At 58.7% G+C, this 20817-nt stretch overlaps 3 protein-coding genes across 4 annotated transcripts; all 3 read right to left on the bottom strand.

Moving 5' to 3' along the window:
* Positions 1-88: 88 nt before the first annotated feature.
* LOC126044257 (acrosin-like) lies at positions 89-17738 on the bottom strand. 2 transcript variants are annotated; one of them, XM_049813583.1, is made up of 5 exons: positions 17551-17738; positions 2995-3846; positions 2402-2667; positions 1973-2118; positions 89-1507 (listed from the first exon to the last, which is right to left on the bottom strand). In XM_049813583.1, exons 2-5 carry the CDS (start codon positions 3171-3173, stop codon positions 1160-1162), a joined length of 939 nt encoding a protein of 312 aa, XP_049669540.1. In that variant the 5' UTR covers positions 3174-3846; positions 17551-17738; the 3' UTR covers positions 89-1159. The 2 variants fall into 2 exon arrangements, with proteins under 2 accessions (XP_049669540.1, XP_049669541.1); XM_049813584.1 differs by lacking the exon at positions 17551-17738 and having other exon boundaries at positions 2995-3195; positions 3512-3582.
* Positions 3248-10365, bottom strand: ARSA (arylsulfatase A). The gene is made up of 8 exons (XM_049813581.1): positions 9988-10365; positions 9407-9647; positions 8702-8920; positions 8060-8229; positions 7436-7560; positions 7132-7259; positions 6623-6725; positions 3248-6510 (listed from the first exon to the last, which is right to left on the bottom strand). Exons 1-8 carry the CDS (start codon positions 10215-10217, stop codon positions 6209-6211), a joined length of 1518 nt encoding a protein of 505 aa, XP_049669538.1. The 5' UTR covers positions 10218-10365; the 3' UTR covers positions 3248-6208.
* On the bottom strand, positions 14593-17539 carry LOC126044256 (acrosin-like). Its single transcript, XM_049813582.1, has 5 exons — positions 17216-17539; positions 16699-16899; positions 16106-16371; positions 15677-15822; positions 14593-15211 (listed from the first exon to the last, which is right to left on the bottom strand). The coding sequence occupies exons 1-5, from the start codon at positions 17284-17286 to the stop codon at positions 14852-14854; spliced, it is 1044 nt and encodes a 347-aa protein (XP_049669539.1). The 5' UTR covers positions 17287-17539; the 3' UTR covers positions 14593-14851.
* Positions 17739-20817: the final 3079 nt, after the last annotated feature.

Below are 20817 nucleotides of genomic sequence, written 5' to 3' on the forward strand. Positions count from 1 at the left end.
CTTTTGTTATAAGGCAGTCCAGTTACTATACAGTGAAAGTCCAAATGCCAGCCCTCCCCATTGCTTTCACAGCCTAGCCAGTGCTGCCTCTCTATCCACCCCTGTCATCTCTGCTGCAGAGTTTCTTTGGGTTTCCTTCCCCATTCTGTTACAAATCAGCCAGATCCAGCAGACTTCTGAACATGAAGGATTTCTCCTTTCAGGTCTGCTAGAGCTGAATCAGGTAGGTTCTCACACCGAGGAGGCTTGTCCTATCCCAGCCTAATGGATGTGGCTGCTGCTGTTCCCATGTGTGTGTCCAAGAGACTTATGCTGCATTCCAAAGAGCCAGACACAGAAACACACATACTTACACAATTAATGTGAACGGCAAAACAGACTGACATAGAGCAATGCTTTTACCAACACCCATGCATATGTAACCACCACTTACATAAATATGAACACAGTTCAGTCCTTTTCTGCCTTTCCAGATGATCAGGATTAGCTGTTTACCAGTGAAACATAAACACACCTTCACTCCCTAGATTCATAAGCACAGCACATTCATAGATTCCTCAAATAACAGTGTAGAAATTAAGTCCATGTAATATACGTTGCTGGATGTCAAGCTCCTTACCGAGTCATTGATGCAAACCTTGGGTCTTTCTAGATCCATCTCTCCTGGGTCATGAGAGTCCAGTTTCAAGTTCATCGGTGCATTGTACACACACAAGGGATCCCACCAGTAGCTACTATAAAACACTTTGTGTTTCCAACTGCTGTCCCCAAGACCTCTAGCCCCCTAGGAACAGTGTGTTCCCTTCTTCCACTGCACCCTCACCCTCCTCAGACCAGGCACGGTTTCAGCCCTTTTGAGTGACGCTTCACCTTTGTGCCCTACTTGTCTGCCTGCAGCCTTGTTTTGCAGGTGCCAGGCATGGAAGTCCTGGCCTTGCACAGGAGACTTGAACTGGACTGAAACATGGTTAACTGTGAAAATTGGCAACTTTATTTCAAGAACTAAGTCAACTTCAGCATTTGCGTGCACTCAGAGGAGCGTGGACAGCACAGAGCAGGCCTTTGACACTGCGGCTGCCTTTGGATCAGCAGGCATTGCGGCAGAAGGAAAAGGTCGTGGTACACTGCAGCCTGCACTGGATCCTGTTCATCCTGCTGCTCAAGCCTTTTTTCCCCTTAGGACCTGCAGGAGCTCCTGCAGCAGGTTAAAGAACTCCACCAGCTTCTGGCGTGGAAATGGGCAGGGTGTAAACCTGCCCGATTGCGTTGGTATTGGCTTTGGCCTCTGAAAGGGGGTTGAGGTGAACACTGGCCGTGGTGTTGGAGTAGATGTTACTGCTGGGCGCAGTCCCATCTGTACCAGGATCCAGTCGTAAAAGTGCTGAGTGGAGGTGTAGACTCCGGGCCGTTTTGATCTTGCACAGCCTTTCCCCCAGCTGGTCACTCCAACAAGCCAGAAGTAGTCATAGGTGTTATCTTTGCACACGAGAGGGCCACCGCTGTCACCCTGCAGCAGAGGAGAGAGGGTTAAGGTGTTGTTGGGTGGCCTCTGTCAGCGCTATGGCTGTCTCCGTCTCTCTCACAGCACCTGCCAGAGCTGTATTCACTGCACAGAAAGGCTCTGCTCAGGTGCTGGAGCCTACAGACCCTTGTCTGGGGGTGGGGGTCGTGGGCCTGTAAGGCAGGGCTGTCTCTCATCTCTGCACAGTGATCCTGGATGTGTGGAAGACGGATGTTCCCGCATTGGGATCTGGACCTGTGGGCTGCCAAGAGCACTGGATGGGCTTTCTGGGCAGGGTCCCAGGCTTCTGGGACAAGAGGGCACTGGGCAAGGACCTGCAGATGGGGAAGGGGAGGTAAGCCCCAACAGCGGGAGGGTGACTTGCCAGGCGAAGCACGCGCCAGGGTATGTTTGGGTGGTTGTGACAGGGCTGCCTGTGCTGCTGAGGGTTGACTTGTAGCACGCTCCTACCTGGCAGGTGTCGATGCCACCCTGCGGATACCCAGCGCACAAGTTGTGGGTGTGGACGGCCCCATTATACCACCGGGTGCTGTTACAGAGGTTGATGTCAATGAGGTGGACCTTGGCCTCCTGCAGGACATCAGCTGATCTTCCAGCTGTGGGCACAAGAAGGAATTAACACCCAGCAGCTCATCACCAGTTCTGCTCCCCTGGCTGGGTGAACCCCTTCCCTAGGGCTTGGCTTTGCACCTTGATGGTGTTGCACCTGTGTTTCCCTTCGGTCGTGCTTTGGGTAACGGGTCAGGCCCATCTCTCTATAGACGGGCATACGCCCCCGCAGCCTGGCTCTGGCTTTTGCCTCTGCTGTCAGGAAGCCCAAGCCCTTTCCCCAGCGTGCCGAGCTCATGCTCGGGACACGAGTACTTTTGGGGAACTCACATCTGGCGGTCGTGGAACCCCAGCCACTGACATAGCAGGTGGTCAGCTCTGACACTCTCAGCGAGGCGTCGGGCACGCAGGCAAGCTGTATGTAGTAGCTGCATTGGACAGGCTGGTCCAATTCCAGCAACGCGATGTCGTTCCTCTCCGAGATGTTACTATAGCGTTCGTGAACCAGCAGCCGCTTAATATTGCGCACTTGGGCCTCGGGGCCCAGCTGAGTCAGCTGGGTGGCTCCGATCACCACGCGCCACATCGTGACATAGCTGGAAGGCAGACGGAGAGAGGGGTCAGAGGGAGCGGAGCCGTGTGCTGCAGCAGCCCGGCAGTTGCCTGCCTTCTGCTTCACAAGGGAGAGAGGAAAGCAGTGCCACAGAGGGTGTGACAGCCTAGCACGCCTTAGGCGCAAGGAATTTCGAGCTGGGAAGCAGCGGCACGAGCCCAGCCTTCTCCTGAGCAGTCTCTCAGCTGGCCTCTGCAGTGCCCAGGCAGCGGGCGTACTGCAGGGAAACGGGACGGGAGTAGCACAGGGTGCTGCGGACAGGGCACCTGCTGGTGTTGTGGGGATATCCCCGTTCCCTGGTCCTCCTTACCTGGCCTCAATGAAGCAGTGAGCTGCCGTGAGGACCCACTGCGGGCTGATGAGAGACCCTCCGCATATATGCCCCGTGCCTATTTTCCAGGGATCCTGGATGCTGACGATCCAGGGCCAGGCCCCCGGCTGGGCATCTGTGCCACCCACGACGCGTGACATGCCGTAGTGAGAAGCCATGGGCCGGAGCCCGCAGGTCCCGCTGTAACCAGAAACTCATTACTGTCCTGCTCGATGGCTTACTGCTGTTCAGGCTGAAGGTCAGCCGTCTTCCCTCCCCACAAGGCGCTGTATGGGCAGCAGGGCCAGGGAACGCCGTGGGGCGTGCGTCCGTCCACCCCCGTTTCTGCTTTAGCCGCACAGACGAGTTGAGCCAGCAGCCTGGGTGCTGGCAAGGAACTGAGGCTCCCACGTGGGGTTCGGGAAGCTGTGGTGTGGCCATGGGGGACAAGCGGACACCCTCCAGTGAACCCCACAAGGGTTGCCTAAGCTCCATCCCAGAGCCTCGGCCCACTTACCCACAGCTGTCCCACGTGCCGTGCACAGGCCGGCACACAGCCAGCAGGACGAGGAGGGGGAGCAAATTCATCGCTGCCAGCGGCACGTGGCAGCTGCAAGAACCAAGGGCTCGTCGCCACCAGTAGTGCCCGTGGTTGCCCGCGGTACCCTTGGCCCCAGTGCTGATGTCACAGAGTCGCTGGTTCCGAGTGCTGGGCACGGGCAGGGGGAGGCAGCATGGGGGTTCCAAGCAGGAGGGGAGGCAGAAACTGGGATCGGACACCCCTGAGGGACCCTCGCTGAATACTCTGCTTGCGGGTTGAGGGGGTGCAGGCCCTGGGGCAGGCAGCAGCGCCTGACTCTGAGCGCTGCCTGCTAACAGCTAGCAGGAAAAACACAAGTGTAGCATCATACCCTCTTTAAGAAGTTCACTGCCACCCTGCTCTCTGCAGCCATTTGCCACCAGGTCCTTCCCCAAAAACATACACCAGAGAACATAACTACTCCAGGCAGTATGCACGTGTTCGGGTGTTGAAGAGCCAATCTGGTTACAGCCGCGGCAGGCAAGCAGTGATGTGCAAGCCAAATAAGCCAAGCATACCCAAGCAGTGTCAACCTTCCTGCACAAAGCACAGTGAAATGCAGATGCAGCACAGTCCACACTGTGTCAGCCACAGCAACACCCTCTGGCAGGCTGCATGTCCTTGCTGTCTAGGAGTTACATTGCTGTTCTCGGCCAACGCTGACAAGGGCAGCGGTGGCACCTGGTCTGCATGGCCAAAGACATGCAATTCAAAGCTCTAGACAGAGAAAGATGCTCCTGCTCTCAGGCACACATGCCATTCTCCATGGCTTTGGTGAATCCTGTATCAGCCTCATCTCATCAGTTTGCCTTCTACAGCTGTATGGTGCTGCTTTGCTCACACGCTGGAGCGTAGGGCAGTCATGGGAGACAAGCAGGTGCCAGCCAAGCGCGTTGCATTTGCTGAGTGGGACTAGGTCCCCAGAGGGTAGAGAGCAGTGGCTTGGAGAATGGCAGCCTCAGAGCTCGTGAAAGGTGCGGCAGCTTCCTGCTGCCATCCTGGCTTGTGTGGATAGACATAAGGCACACAACTGAGTGCCAACCTGGGCCCTAGGATGACAGGGCAGGCTCTGTCAGAAAGTGGAATAGCTGCTCTCAAGGCACTTGAGGCTTAGCATGGCTTCACAGGCACCAGAACGGGGCCCCAAACAAACTGGACTCAAGCCTGCTTTGTTTTTTGAAAATTGACCTCAAGGTAGTGCCCCATGTCTGCTTAGAGCAGAGCCTTAGAGAAGAAAATTTGTCTTCTGTGGATACTCTGCTATTCCAGTACCAGATTTCGCAGGTGGTTAAGGCGGATTGATGTGAGAGGTGGCCACACTTCACAGATAACTGAGGGAAGAGTTGGGGTCATTTTGGGCAGAGGAATCTGGCAGGGACAGCAGTACCCAGGAAACCGGATCGGTAATGCCATGGAAGTCCAAGGTGACCGAGGACCCAAAACACCAAATCTGCCCACAGATGTAGCAAGCCTGGGAGCAAGGGGGGAAAAATAACCCGTGGGTACGTCCCTTGACTGGGAAGAGACAAGGGCGGAGAAAGGGGGAGTCAAGGAGGATGAGGGGGATGTCCAAGCACGGGAACTGGAGAGAAGGGGGATCAAGGAGCTAGTCACACAGAAGCAAACTGCTGGCTGGTTTGTTTGTTTGACCGAGCCCTGCACCTAGTCACCACAGTACGTCCTACCTTCTTTTTGAGAGCAATTCCAAACCCTTTTCTGTGTGGCCCCACTCTGTACCCGGTGGGGGAGCGGGTCCAGAGGCCTGGCTGCTAGCAACGGCAGAAGGGAACACAGGTCCTAGGGACCCAGCAGCTGGAAACACCGAGTGTCCAGGGCCAGCTTCGGGTGGGAGCACTGTGTGCGTGTGCAGTTCACTAGTGAGCTGGAAGCTGGACTAGCTCACAAGCAAGACGGGCGAGACCCTTTCAGCCATGTGGATGGCACGTGGTTGCAGCCCACCTGACTGATCAGCCCCAGGTTCCATAGACCTTACAAGAGGCCTAGGCCTGCCAACCACTGGCCACATTTCTGCCTCCTGGTGTCGTGAAGCACTTGGAAGTGCTTGACCTTGCATACCCAGAGTTGCTTCCCACCTAGGCATGTCCACTCTGCACTAGCTGCACAAGGTCCTACCTCTGAAGCTGCCAGGACCGTCCATCCCATCCTCCTCTTGCTGTGCTCTTGGCCCCTGGCAAGTGATGGTGCTCCAGCTCCCAGCTCTGTTCCCACCCAGGGGTGCACAGCATGCCTCCAGCTGAGGGGGACCTCTGGACACTGGGGCATGCCTTTTGCTTCATCTTGATCATGGTTTGAAAGGAGCTGTTCTGGCTCCGGAGGCAATGCCGTATCATGGTCCTTCCCTGAACAAGTCAGGGTTTCTTTCTCTCAAGAGGCCTCAGCTTGCATGTCCTGCATGGAGCACAGGGTCCACTGACCTGCACTCCTGGCAGGGTCCGTAATCTCCCCAACCCACAGTTTGCCTCCCCAGTGCTCCATCAGTCAGAGCTGTCGCGGAGCCCAAGCTGCAGGGTAGCTCTAAGGCTGAGCTTGGTTAATTGGGGGCAGGGGGGTATCTGGTGGGTTTGGGATAGGGTTCCAGTGCAGAGCAAGTGAAGGGGATGGAGCAGCAAGATGCTAGGAGCAGCGGCAGCAGGAAGGCTTAGGAGTACAGTCTGGTACACAGCAGGGCTGCAGGGTGGGATCCCTGCCCTTCCTGATCTGGCTTTCCCCAAACTCCATGCGCTGTTCAAAAAGCACTTTCTGCAGTTCGATCTCCCTCAGGACTTGCAGAACCTCCGGCCCTGCGCCGCTTTGCAGCAGATCATAGTTCTCGGCCGGGTCTGACTCCAGGTCAAAGAGCAGCGGGGGCAAGTGAGGGGTCAGTGGAGTCAGCCCATGGCAGGCCTGGTCTGGGGTCGTATCACTGTGAAAGGAACCTGCAAAAGAAACCCCCAGGTGTAGCTCAGTTTCTTCTCTGAGCTTTGGACAGGAAAACTCTGCAGGACTTCACAAAGGTGCCCATGCAGAGGGACAGGAGGCGGCACCAACCTTGTGTGAAGTAATGGGCCTTGTACTTCCCAAGCCTGACAGCGAAGGGGCCGTGCAGTGGGTCAGGGGACGGCGGGTAGAAGAACATCGTCCGACGGGGACTCTGTGGGAAGCAGCAGAGCTGAGCTCACCTGTGCAGCCATGAGGATGAAGAAGAGCCTGGAACAGGGCCAAGCAGACTCCAGGGAGTCACGCAGGAGCCCTGACACTACAGCCACAACGTGGCCAGAGAGGGGGGAAGCTGACGAGCAGCAGCAACACCCTGTTTGCTCCCTACTCAAAGCAACTGGGGCTCTGTCCACCCACTGCAGCCATGGGGGCTTGATTGTTAGAGCAGAGCAGCCTGGGGAAGCCCAGGAACTCCATGGTGTGACCCAGGCCAGACCCAAGGTCCCCACAGCTCATGGATCTCCCCCGACCCCCAGCTGGCTCTGCTCACCAGGCACACAGCTCCAGCCCCACACCAGCCTTCATGCACCATGCCAGCCGAACCAGCCCACAGGACTCACCTTCCCCGACCCAAACAGCACTGGACTCAGGTCATAGCCATCCAGGGCAACTCTGGGAAGAGCTGCTCCAGCCAGGTTAGTCAGTGTTGGCAGGATGTCCAGGGTGCTTGCCAGCTCATGCGTCACTCCTGTCACCCCACACAGCAAGGCACAAGGAAAGGTTCAAGAACCCGATCCCACTCCCGGCCCTGCCATCCTCACTTCTCTCCTGCCCTCTGCTAGTCCCGGGGCAGCCCAGCTGCCATGACACCCCTGCCTTGGCTGGCATCAGCACACAAAAGGCACAAGCAGTGCCAAGTCTCACCTGGCGTGATATGGCCTGGCCAATAAGCCACCGCTGGTTCCCGCATGCCACCTTCGTATGTTGTGCCCTTCCCACACTTCAGAAGGCCAGAGCTGCCTCCACGTGCCATCCGCATGGTGGAAGGGCTGTGAGAGAGAAGAACCACCTACCATCAGTTTCACGGGTTCACACTACCCCTTTCCTGATGCTGCCAATGGGGCCATGCAAGAGACACGGTGCCAGCGAGCGCCACTGCCTTCATTCTCAGCCTTGTGAGGCAGGAGGCAGGGGGCAGGTGAAGAAGCCAGGCTGTGCAAGACACCTAAGCAGGGCACCAGAGACCAATGCCACTCACACACAAAGGGAATCGGGGTAGATTCGGGCTGTACGCTCCTGGCCCAAATCCTGTGAGGTTTCTGCCCACGAGGAGGGGCACAGCGGAGTCACAGGAAGAAGGACTGCACTGGGCCATCTCCAGAGCAGCATCCACCTCTTGCCTCTCACTTCAGGTCACTGGGGTCTCACCTGGCAATGCCATACCACATCCCTTTTGCCCCAGCCAACCAATGCCTCATTCCAGTTCCCCCCATACGATGGCAGCAGAATCTTATCAGCGACAAAATTGCCCCTGCTGAGCCCACTCACCCGTTGTCAGAGGTGAAAAACACCAAGGTCGTGTTCGCAACACCATTTTCCTCCAGCGCCTGCAGCAGCTGTCCCACCGAGCCATCAAACTCCAAGAGCGCATCACCAAATGGCCCACGCCGTGACTGCCCCACATACTCCTGGCTTGCAAACTGGGGGTAGTGGGTATGCTGGAGAAAGGGCAGAGAAGACTGCTACGCAAACTCCCCCACAGCTGCATCTGGTTCCCAGTTCACCCGGGGACAGTGAACACCCCAGCTAGGACATGGAGATATGTGACAGTACCCAGGAGATGAGAGGAGGCTTGTCCCCAAGCTTCAGAAGCATCTCTCAGAAATGGCACAAAGGAGCTGAGCCCCAGGAGAGGATGTGGAGCCCCAGAGTGGGAACTTCTCCCAGGTGGAGTCCTGGCCCACAGAAGCGGGTAAAGCTCCAGAAAGAAGCAGCCCCAGAACATTACCAGAAGGGTGCTGCCACAAGACCTGGGTGTAGGAATGGCAACCCCAGGTCACCCAGGGGCAGGTATTGACTGCTCAGCACAGTCCTGGGGCTGCAGAAGCTGAGATGCTTCCTTGCTCTCCCCACAGGACAAAGGCTCCCTTCCCCACCCTTGGGCCCAGAGCAGTCCTCCCCCTCTCCTACGTGGGAGGCATAGTAGAGCAGGAACGGGAGGCCTCGTCGGGCACAGTCAGCGATGAAGTCCCGGGAGAATTTGTTGTAGAGTGGCACCAGATCGGGGAAAGAGACCGGCTGCTGCACGATGCTCTGGTTCCAGAGGAGCGGGACTGGCACTAAGCCTTGGTCACAAGTCCCAAAACACTTGATGTCAGGCGGGAAGCAGGTGAGATTCTGGCAGGGGCCCTGGAGAGAACAAAAAAAACTTTGTCTGCTACCTGTGTTGCAGGACAGCGAGGGGAGGGGAGCAAAGAGTCTCACAGAGCCCACCACCAGCTCCTACAGGCACCCTTTGGGCAGCCTCTCCCAGAAGCCCAGGGGTCTGTGCCCACCCCAGAACTGTCCAAGGACCATGCTGCCCCAACATCACTTTCCCCTGGCAGTGATTCAGATCTTTCTTTGCAGCCCAGAAGCTGACCCTCCCTCCCGTGACATGGGGTGTATGTCCCCACGCACAGCTGCCACCCACATTTGGCAAAACTGCCCTACCATAGGAGCACCTCAGCGCTGAGCTTTGCCCACCAGCATCCACCTCCCCGGCCTGCAGCCACCCACACCCATCTACCCAGGCAAGCACTAACCTGGGCTGTGTGCTCCCAAGCAAGCTTCACCTTTCAGGCCCTCTCCCCAGCCAGCCCCGGAACACCCTCCAGGGCTTGGCAGGCCTCTCACCTGGTCATGGGAGTAGGGCACCCCCAAGAAGTGGTCAAAGCCCTGGTGGATGGGCAGGAAGGAGCCATTAATCCCCAGGCCAAGGTGCCACTTGCCAACCACGGCCGTGGCATAGCCCTCAGCCTTCAGCACCTCTGCAATGGTGACCTCAGAGAGCGGCAGGCCTCCCCGCGAGTCTGGGTTGAACACACCAGGGTAAACCCCAGAGCGCATCTGGAACCGGCCTGTCAGCAGGGCTGCCCTACAGGTGAGGGTCAGAAGAGAGAGAGGAGACGGGCATCGCACTGGACGTGGCACAGGTCGTGGTGCTCAGCCTCCACAGAGGGTCCTTGGGACCTGGCAGCTTGGCTCCCCAGTCTCCTGGCTGCCCCTGCCACCTCCCCCGTCTGCTAGGACCTGCCACCGCCACCCTCAACAGAGTAGCCAGACCTTCAGGCCTCCTGGGACACGGCGTGTTTACCAAGCCCCCCTTCCTCCCAGCACCGCAGCTCCCCAGCTGGGTGCCAAGCCGTGTCTGACGCTTCTTCTATCCCCGCCCCGGGGCCCCGCAGCCCGTCGCCAGCGAGCGGGGCAGGCCGTACCGGGACGGGCTGCACACCGGGCAGCTGCTGTAGAAGTTGGTGAACCGCAGCCCTCGGGAAGCCATCCTGTCCAGGCTAGGCGTGGCAGAAGAAGGGTGCCCGTAGCTCCCCAGGTCCCCGAAGCCCAAGTCGTCCGCCAGCAAGAGGACGAAGCTGGGGGGGACGCCGGCCGCTCCGCGCAAGGCCAGCAGCACCAGGGCCCACGGCAGGCCCCTGCCCCGCGGCCCCATGGCGCTGCCGCCCGGAGAGGCCCCGCGGCCCGCCGATACGCGCGCTCAGCTCGGGCTACGGCGCTGCGCTCCCGCGGTCCGGTCGGGGGCCGGGTGCGGCGGCAGCTCCACGGGACTGGCAACCCCGTCACGACACCGGCAGGCCAGGGCAAAGGAGCGGAGCCGAACCCCGCCGCGCCGGCGACCACCTGACCCGGGCGGGCAGCCACGTGATCCGGAGCCGCCGCGGGGCATGCCGGGCATTGTAGTCCGGCGCGGCCTCCCTCGCTGCGGTGTCGCTCCCTCGCAGCCGCCTCCGGGACCGTCGCGCCCGGCGCAGGCGGCCTCCCGGGACCCGGGCCTGCCGCCAGCTGCCGCGGCCGAGGAGGGTTTATTAAGAACGGGGTTTTCCCCCGGCACCGCCCTCAGCGGCGCCCAGCTTTGGGCGCTGCGGACTCGGCCCGTGGGGCCGGCCCCCGGTCTCGGGGCGGGGGGGGGAGGCCGGGAAGCCGTGAGGCTGCTGTCCCCGGAGGAGACGGGCACCTCGGCGTGTGGCCGGCGAGCGGGAGTCGTCTCCACTGGGCCCGGGTGGCCCGGGTGGACGTCCCCTGCCCCCCCCGTCTGTCCCGGCCGGCCCGGGCTGCTGCTCCCAGCTTCCTGCCTTCTGGAAGAGCAAACGAAGCTGCTTTTCTCCAGGTGCGCACAGTGTGCAAGATCCCCTGGTGCAGGCAGAAAGCGTGGCATTGTTTGGGGCAGGCTGCACCCTACCGGAGCCGGGTCACTTTACCCTCAAAGCGGGTTTTCATACAGCAGTGACAGAGTTTCACATTCAGGCTCAAGGACTGTTGGTTGTGTCTGAACGTAGGAGCCCATATCCTGCAGATCAATGACTTGTAATCAGAGCGAGGAAGGGACTGTGCAAGGAGCAACAGCAGTTCTCTGGTGGGAGGGAGTGATAAGCAGAACGAGGAGGAAAAGGGGAGGTTCTGCACCCCAGGAAGGCTGTACCCTATTGCTGTGTCTGCTTTTGAAAACCAGAGGAAGCTCAGAAGACAGGCACAGAAACTGAGGTTGAATGTCCTGAAGACCTCCATCTGTTCATTTTATCCAAAATGAGATTAAAGCAAGATTAAAGAGATGCTGTACAAGCACAGGCACAGTGGCAGCGCTCTAGGATTAACCGCACAGCAGGCAGAGGTGAGGAGTTTCAGCCCAAAGACAAAGCGGGGGTAAGGCCGGCTAATGTCCTAGCCTAGAAGTTCTCATGTAGATGCGCCTATGTTTTGCATCCAGCCTGTGTGATCGGTCTGTTCCGGATTTTCCTGTTATTACTAGTCAGCATTTCTCAAGACCCATCCAACTTTTACAACCACTGTCTAAAGTGGACTTTAGCAAAGCTTTTGAAACCATTTCCCACAGCATTCTCCTGGAGAAACTGGCTGCTCGTGGCTTGGACGGGTGTACTCTTTGCTGGGTAAAAAACTGGCTGGATGGCCGGGCCCAAAGAGTTGTGGTGAATGGAGTTAAATCCAGTTGGCAGCTGGTCACAAGTGGTGTTCCCCAGGGGCTCAGTATTGGGGCCAGTTGTCTTTAATATCTTTATCAGTGATCTGGACAAGGGGATCAAATGTACATTCAGTAACTCTGCAGACGACACCAAGTTCAGCAGGACTGTTGATCTTCTTGAGTGTAGGAAGGCTCTCCAGAGGGATCTGGACAGGCTGGATCGATGGGCTGAGGCCAATTGTATGAGATTCAACAAGGCTGAGTGCTGCGTCTTGCATTTGGGTCAGAACAACCCCATGCAATGCTGCAGGCTTGGGGAAGAGTGGCTGGCAAGCTGCCCAGTGGAAAAGGACCCAGGGGCGCTGGTCGACAGCCGGCTGAGTATGAGCCGGCAGTGTGCCCAGGTGGCCAAGAAGGCCAACGGCATCCTGGCTTGTGTCAGAATTAGTGTGGCCAGCAGGAGCAAGGAAGTCATCGTCCCCCTGTACTCGGCACTGGTGAGGCCACACCTCGAATACTGTCCTCAGTTTTGGGCCCCTCACTACAAGAGAGACATTGAGGTGCTGGAGCTTGTCCAGAGAAGAGCAACGAAGCTGGTGAGGGGTCTAGAGCACAAGTCTTATGAGGAGCAGCTGAGGGAACTGGGGTTGTTCAGCCTGGAGAAAAGGAGGCTGAGGGGAGACCTTATCGCTCTCTACAACTACCTGAAAGGAGGTTATAGCGAGGTGGGAATCAGTCTTTTCTCCCAAGTAATAAGTGATAGGACGAGAGGAAACTGGCCTGTGCCAGGGGAGGTTTAGATTGGATATTAGGAACAATTTCTTGACCAAAAGGGTTGCCAAGCACGGGCACAGGCTGCCCAGGGAAGTGGTTGAGTCACCATGCCTGGAGGTATTTAAAAGACATGTAGATGTGGCGCCTAGGGACATGGTTTAGTGGTGGACTTGGCAGTGCTATGTTAACGGTTGGACACAGTAAACTTAAGGGTCTTTTCCAACCTAAATGATTCTATGATTCTATGATCCCACTTTTACAACAACTTTCTAACATGCCAGTGAACTCTGCTTTCCACAGCTCCCTGTCCTCCATAGTTCACACTGTCCCCATAGCCCCTGGCCTTCCTGCGTGTCTAGCCCCACGCCTACCTAACAGCCTGGGCCCTAGCACAAGAAGGATGCTGGGGCTGCTGCTGCTGCTGCTGTACTCACTGCCATCAATTATTCAGGACCAGAGCCAAAGCGAGGAGGCTGGTGCTGCAGCAGGAGGTGAAACTGCTGCATAATTCATGGAGCCCGCTTTGCTCATAGGGCATGGCGGTGCTTGCCGTGCAGTGCCTGGCCACAGGGATCAGGGCGCTGGGGACTGGCACTCAGGACACTGAGAGGAGAACAGCTGGGGCTCTGAGCTCTGGAGGGGGGGCACAGCATGGGGACAGAGTTTCAGAGACCAGACAAGGAACAGGGCAGGAGGTGTGGGACCATGCGCTCTGTGTGCAGGTAACTCAGCTGAAGGAAACTGAGCAAGGCATGGCGTTACTGCCCCAACCTGCACAGGTCAGTGCCCTTCTCAGCGTTGGCCCAGAACGGCAATGTAACTCCTAGACAGCAAGGACATGCAGCCTGCCAGAGGGTGTTGCTGTGGCTGACACAGTCAGCGTGGACTGTGCTGCATCTGCATTTCACTGTGCTTTGTGCAGGAAGGTTGACACTGCTTGGGTATGCTTGGCTTATTTGGCTTGCACATCACTGCTTGCCTGCCGTGGCTGTAACCAGATTGGCTCTTCAACACCCGAACATGACTAATGTTCATTAGTCCTTTAAACATTACCATGAGAATTAAGTTCAATTAAAATCTGAGACTGGGCGTCAACCTAATAAGCCAGTAGTGGGCACAGATCTTGGGTCTTTCCAGATCTGTATCTCCTCTTGCTCTTGAGCTAGTCCAGTTTCCAGCTCACTAGTGAACTGCACACGCACGCAGTGCTCCCACCCGAAGCTGGCCCTGGACACTCGGTGTTTCCAGCTGCTGGGTCCCTAGGACCTGTGTTCCCTTCTGCCGTTGCTAGCAGCCAGGCCTCTGGACCCGCTCCCCCACCGGGTACAGAGTGGGGCCACACAGAAAAGGGTTTGGAATCGCTCTCAAAAAGAAGGTAGGACGTACTGTGATGACTAGGTGCAGGGCTCGGTCAAACAAACAAACCAGCCAGCAGTTTGCTTCTGTGTGACTAGCTCCTTGATCCCCCTTCTCTCCAGTTCCCGTGCTTGGACATCCCCCTCATCCTCCTTGACTCCCCCTTTCTCCGCCCTTGTCTCCTCCCAGTCAAGGGACGTACCCACGGGTTATTTTTCCCCCCTTGCTCCCAGGCTTGCTACATCTGTGGGCAAATTTGGTGTTTTGGGTCCTCGGTCACCTTGGACTTCCATGGCATTACCGATCCGGTTTCCTGGGTACTGCTGTCCCTGCCAGATTCCTCTGCCCAAAATGACCCCAACTCTTCCCTCAATTATCTGTGAAGTGTGGCCACCTCTCACATCAACCCGCCTTAACTACCTGTGAAATCTGGATATTCCTCACGGCACTGTAACTCCTGTCAGCTTCTCACTCTGTTTGCTATGGTCAGTAATTTCTCTTGTCGTGCTCAGGAGTTTCCCACGGTCTCTTCAGTTAGCTAAGGCTTACGACAGGTCCTAATCATCACCTTGTGTGCCTTACTGCGTATCCCCAAAGTTGTCTGCATGTAACATCATCTTTTCCTATCCTCTTTCTAGTCTCAATGTGCTAGTCTTTTCCATCCCATGGTGGCTCTGAGCACCCTACTCTCTGACCAGGCACGGTTTCAGCCCTTTTGAGTGACGCTTCACCTTTGTGCCTACTTGTCTGCCTGCAGCCTTGTTTTGCAAGTGCCGGGCATGGAAGTCCTGGCCTTGCACAGGAGACTTGAACTGGACTGAAACATGGTTAACTGTGAAAATTGGCAACTTTATTTCAAGAACTAAGTCAACTTCAGCATTTGCGTGCACTCAGAGGAGCGTGGGCAGCACAGAGCAGGCCTTTGACACTGCGGCTGCCTTTGGATCAGCAGGCATTGCGGCAGAAGGAAAAGGTCGTGGTACACTGCAGCCTGCACTGGATCCTGTTCATCCTGCTGCTTAAGCCTTTTTTCCCCTTAGGACCTGCAGGAGCTCCTGCACCCGAGTAAAGAATTCCACCAGCTTCTGGAGTGGAAATGGGCAGGGCGGAAACCTGCCCGATTGCGTTGGTATTGGCTTTGGCCTCTGAAAGGGGGTTGAGGCAGTGAGAAAATGACTCCATGCCCGTGATGTTGGAGTAGCCCTTACTGCTGGGCGCAGTCCCATCTGTACCAGGATCCAGTCGTAAAAGTGCTGAGTGGAGGTGTAGACTCCGGGCCGTTTTGATCTTGCACAGCCTTTCCCCCAGCTGGTCACTCCAACAAGCCAGAAGTAGTCATAGGTGTTATCTTTGCACACGAGAGGGCCACCGCTGTCACCCTGCAGCAGAGGAGAGAGGGTTAAGGTGTTGTTGGGTGGCCTCTGTCAGCGCTATGGCTGTCTCCGTCTCTCTCACAGCACCTGCCAGAGCTGTATTCACTGCACAGAAAGGCTCTGCTCAGGTGCTGGAGCCTACAGACCCTTGTCTGGGGGTGGGGGTCGTGGGCCTGTAAGGCAGGGCTGTCTCTCATCTCTGCACAGTGATCCTGGATGTGTGGAAGACGGATGTTCCCGCATTGGGATCTGGACCTGTGGGCTGCCAAGAGCACTGGATGGGCTTTCTGGGCAGGGTCCCAGGCTTCTGGGACAAGAGGGCACTGGGCAAGGACCTGCAGATGGGGAAGGGGAGGTAAGCCCCAACAGCGGGAGGGTGACTTGCCAGGCGAAGCACGCGCCAGGGTATGTTTGGGTGGTTGTGACAGGGCTGCCTGTGCTGCTGAGGGTTGACTTGTAGCACGCTCCTACCTGGCAGGTGTCGATGCCACCCTGCGGATACCCAGCGCACAAGTTGTGGGTGTGGACGGCCCCATTATACCACCGGGTGCTGTTACAGAGGTTGATGTCAATGAGGTGGACCTTGGCCTCCTGCAGGACATCAGCTGATCTTCCAGCTGTGGGCACAAGAAGGAATTAACACCCAGCAGCTCATCACCAGTTCTGCTCCCCTGGCTGGGTGAACCCCTTCCCTAGGGCTTGGCTTTGCACCTTGATGGTGTTGCACCTGTGTTTCCCTTCGGTCGTGCTTTGGGTAACGGGTCAGGCCCATCTCTCTATAGACGGGCATACGCCCCCGCAGCCTGGCTCTGGCTTTTGCCTCTGCTGTCAGGAAGCCCAAGCCCTTTCCCCAGCGTGCCGAGCTCATGCTCGGGACACGAGTACTTTTGGGGAACTCACATCTGGCGGTCGTGGAACCCCAGCCACTGACATAGCAGGTGGTCAGCTCTGACACTCTCAGCGAGGCGTCGGGCACGCAGGCAAGCTGTATGTAGTAGCTGCATTGGACAGGCTGGTCCAATTCCAGCAACGCGATGTCGTTCCTCTCCGAGATGTTACTATAGCGTTCGTGAACCAGCAGCCGCTTAATATTGCGCACTTGGGCCTCGGGGCCCAGCTGAGTCAGCTGGGTGGCTCCGATCACCACGCGCCACATCGTGACATAGCTGGAAGGCAGACGGAGAGAGGGGTCAGAGGGAGCGGAGCCGTGTGCTGCAGCAGCCCGGCAGTTGCCTGCCTTCTGCTTCACAAGGGAGAGAGGAAAGCAGTGCCACAGAGGGTGTGACAGCCTAGCACGCCTTAGGCGCAAGGAATTTCGAGCTGGGAAGCAGCGGCACGAGCCCAGCCTTCTCCTGAGCAGTCTCTCAGCTGGCCTCTGCAGTGCCTAGGCAGCGGGCGTACTGCAGGGAAACGGGACGGGAGTAGCACAGGGTGCTGCGGACAGGGCACCTGCTGGTGTTGTGGGGATATCCCCGTTCCCTGGTCCTCCTTACCTGGCCTCAATGAAGCAGTGAGCTGCCGTGAGGACCCACTGCGGGCTGATGAGAGACCCTCCGCATATATGCCCCGTGCCTATTTTCCAGGGATCCTGGATGCTGACGATCCAGGGCCAGGCCCCCGGCTGGGCATCTGTGCCACCCACGACGCGCGACATGCCGTAGTGAGAAGCCATGGGCCGGAGCCCGCAGGTCCTGCTGTAACCAGAAACTCATTACTGTCCTGCTCGATGGCTTGCTGCTGTTCAGGCTGAAGGTCAGCCGTCTTCCATCCCCACAAGGCGCTGTATGGGCAGCAGGGCCAGGGAACGCCGTGGGGCGTGCGTCCGTCCACCCCCGTTTCTGCTTTAGCCGCACAGATGAGTTGAGCCAGCAGCCTGGGTGCTGGCAAGGAACTGAGGCTCCCACGTGGGGTTCGGGAAGCTGTGGTGTGGCCACGGGGAACAAGCGGACACCCTCCAGTGAACCCCACAAGGGTTGCCCAAGCTCCATCCCAGAGCCTCGGCCCACTTACCCACAGCTGTCCCACGTGCCGTGCACAGGCCGGCACACGGCCAGCAGGACGAGGAGGGGGAGCAAATTCATCGCTGCCAGCGGCACGTGGCAGCTGCAAGAACCAAGGGCTCGTCGCCACCAGTAGTGCCCGTGGTTGCCCGCGGTACCCTTGGCCCCAGTGCTGATGTCACAGAGTCGCTGGTTCCGAGTGCTGGGCACGGGCAGGGGGAGGCAGCATGGGGGTTCCAAGCAGGAGGGGAGGCAGAAACTGGGATCGGACACCCCTGAGGGACCCTCGCTGAATGCTCTGCTTGCGGGTTGAGGGGGTGCATGCCCTGGGGCAGGCAGCAGCACCTGACTCTGAGCGCTGCCTGCTAACAGCTAGCAGGAAAAACACAAGTGTGGCATCATACCCTCTTTAAGAAGTTCACTGCCACCCTGCTCTCTGCAGCCATTTGCCACCAGGTCCTTCCCCAAAAACATACACCAGAGAACATAACTACTCCAGGCAGTATGCACGTGTTCGGGTGTTGAAGAGCCAATCTGGTTACAGCCGCAGCAGGCAAGTAGTGATGTGCAAGAGGGAAGAGTCCATTATACCCACGTGGTGCACACTATGTATGCCACTTCTGGGTGCACACATGCTCCCATGTCAATTGCATGGTGCACTCTGCATGTGCACTATGTCTGGGTGCACACTGCATCTATGTACCCACACTGTGGATGCGCACAGTACACATGCAGTGTGGTATAGGTGAGCTTGTGAGTGTGCACACTGCATGTATGTGTTCACAGGGTAGAGCGTGTGCAGTGTGTGTGGGCATTTTGTCTGTATGCAGGCAGGCTGTTTATACATGCACTTTGTGTGAGTGTGTGCGTGTGCTGAGTGTGCATGCCTTCCAGTCTGTGTATGGCACGCGTGTGCACTGTGTGTGTATTACTTGGTGTGTTCATGTGTAGTGTGTGTGTTGGTATGCTTTGTTTGTTTATAGCCTGTGTGTGTGCATGCACGTGTGTTGGTGTGCAGTTAGTGTGTGTGGGTGGGGGTGGATGTTTAGGTGTATGTTGTAGTGCAGTCAATGTGTGTGGGGGGGTCAGTGTGCAGTCTGTGGGGGTGTGGGAGGGTGTGTCTGTTGGTGTGCAGTTAGTGTGGGGGGGGGTGTGTCGGGGGTGTTGGTGTCTGTGTTTTGGCGTGCAGTCGGTGTGGGTGGGTGTGTTGGTGTGCAGTCAGTGGGGGGGTGTTGGTGGTATGTGTGTATTGGTGTGCAGTTGGGGTGGGTGGGTGTGTTGGTGTGGTGGGGGTGTGCGTTGGGGTGCAGCCGCTATGTGTGGGTCTTGGGGTGTTGTGGGTGTTGATGTGCCGTCGGGGTGTGTGTCGGTGTGCAGCCGGGGGGTGTGTGGGGGGTTGTTGCTGTGTTGCGGGGGTGAGGGTGCAGTCGGGGTGGGTGGGTGTGGGAGTGTGTTGGTGTGTTGTGTGTCGGTGTCTCCGTGGTCCGCCCTCTCCGGCCCCCCCCGTGCCGTTCCCCACCGCCGCCGCCAGGAGACGCCGCCGCCCGTCGCCAGGGGCCCGGGCCCGGCCCCCGCAGGCTCCGGGCCCGGCCCCCGCAGGCTCCGGGCCCGGCCCCCGCAGGCTCCGGGCCCGGCCCCCGCAGGCTCCGGGCCCGGCCGGGGCTCTGTCTTGCCGGGCTCCCCGTGGCCCGGCTGGGTCCCGGCCGGCCGCGGGGCTGGGGCCGCCCGCGGTGGTCCGGGCGTGCGGAGCTCTGCGGGAGCTGGCCGGCCGGGGCGGGTCGCGGCCAACGCGGGTCGCGATGGCTGGGCCGGCCGCGGCCCGGGGCCCCGGGAGAGGCCGCGGCACTGGCGGGAGTGGCGAGGTCCGAGCGGCGGTCCCGGGCCGCCGCTTCGCCGCTCGACCAGCGCCACGCTCCGGACCCGCGGACCCGCCGGCAGCTTCGTCGGGCCGGGCCGGAGGGGCTGAGGGCAGGGCGGGGGCAAGGGCTGCCTGCGGGAGCTGCCTGCCCGCTCCCCGAACACACACACACCCACGCCCCGGCTCCAGGGCAGCGTGACCACCGAAGGAGCTCTGGACACCCCGGTTCCAATAATCCTGCCTCCCGGGATCTGCGGCTGCTAAGGAGAAGGCAGGGGACGGCTGCCAGAGAAGGAAGGAGCTTGCAGTGGGAGGAGGTGGCAGGCATGGAAGAGTGGGAGGTCGATGTGGGGCGAGGGCAGAGCACCCGTTCCACGCGTGCAGGGTAGCACCCCCGGAGCTGGGCTTGTCCCCCGGGGAGCAGCGTCCTCGCATCTCCCTCGTCCTCCACCCACCCAGGCTGGGAGCTGGGCCCTGCAGCCAGAGCAGGGCTGTGCAGAGGCTGCCCAGGCTGTTTCACCCCCTGCCTGTGCCTCCGTCTGCACAAAACTGCCCCTGAGCCAGCTCTGTGCTCTCCCGTGGTAGCGGGGTCTCACCCACGCTGCCCTGACGGCACAGGTGGCATTTCCAGGACGCCACGGGGCGCAGAGGGGAGGGGAGCGTGCCCCCGAGGCTGTGAGGGCTGAGACTCCCGGGGAAAAGCTGACCCTGGAGTTGGAGGGCTGCAAACCACAAGGACAAGGGTCTGCAGGGCAGAGCTGCAGGGCACAGGGGGAGTGTGGGCATCCACAGGGTGGCTGTGGGGCAGCTGCTGCGCCAAGGGCAGGCTCTGGACCCTTCTCCACCCCAAGCAGTGGCATCTCTGTGGCACTGTTGTGAAGTTGAGTGCGGCTCCATGGAGGGACACACTCCTCAAGCAGGCACTACCAAATTTCTTGCATAGCACCCTGGTCTCTGCTTTGTGCTCACAACAGCCTGTCAGTGTGGGTTTAGGGGTCTTTTGCTGGTGGGGCAGAGCAGCAAGGAGATGATGCTGTGGGGTGGTGGATGGGATGCAGGGGTGTTTGTAGGCTGGGATGCTGTGGGGTGGTGGATGGGATGCAGGGGTGTTTGTAGGCTGGGATAGTGTTTGAGGTGCTGCAACTAGCACAGGGGTCGGTGCTGTGAAATGGGGTCCCAGGGACATTGGCTAGCTCTGGGTGTTCGGAGAGCTCACATGTGTTGTCTTGGTGTGCTGGTTATACAGAGCACTGCAACAACCCAGTGATGATAGGGAGAGCTAGAAGCAAGCAAAGGTTTTTGTCCCCATGGGGCCAGGCCCTGGAGAGAAGTGTGAAGCTTAGGGTGTCCCCAGGAGAGGGACCGATGTGCCAGCAGCACATGCAGCCATAGCCTGGTGTGCAGGACCAGGGCATGTGGGCAATGGCTGTGTGAGCAGCGGGGATGCAGTGTCACAGCAGGGAGGTGCAGGGATGGACGGGCTTTCGGCAGGCGGCATGGAAGGGGGGCTGAAGTTGCAGGAGAGAGTCTGTCTCCCTTCCAGGAGAAGAGTCAGAGTCGCTGATGCTTCCTGACGTGGGAAGACATGGTCCCAGAGCAAGGCCCTGCCATCCCAGTGTGGAGGTGCCGCAGGGGATTGCCCCCAACAGAAGGCCTTGGTGTTCCTGTGCTGGGGGCGGTTCTGGGCAGACGTCCCGCAGCTTCCAGGTGGCAGATGGATTTGGGATGTCCCTCTGCAGCCTAGTACCACCCCT

This window comes from Accipiter gentilis, chromosome 11, assembly GCF_929443795.1.
Source record: "Accipiter gentilis chromosome 11, bAccGen1.1, whole genome shotgun sequence".
NCBI classification, from domain to species: Eukaryota; Metazoa; Chordata; class Aves; order Accipitriformes; family Accipitridae; genus Astur; species Astur gentilis.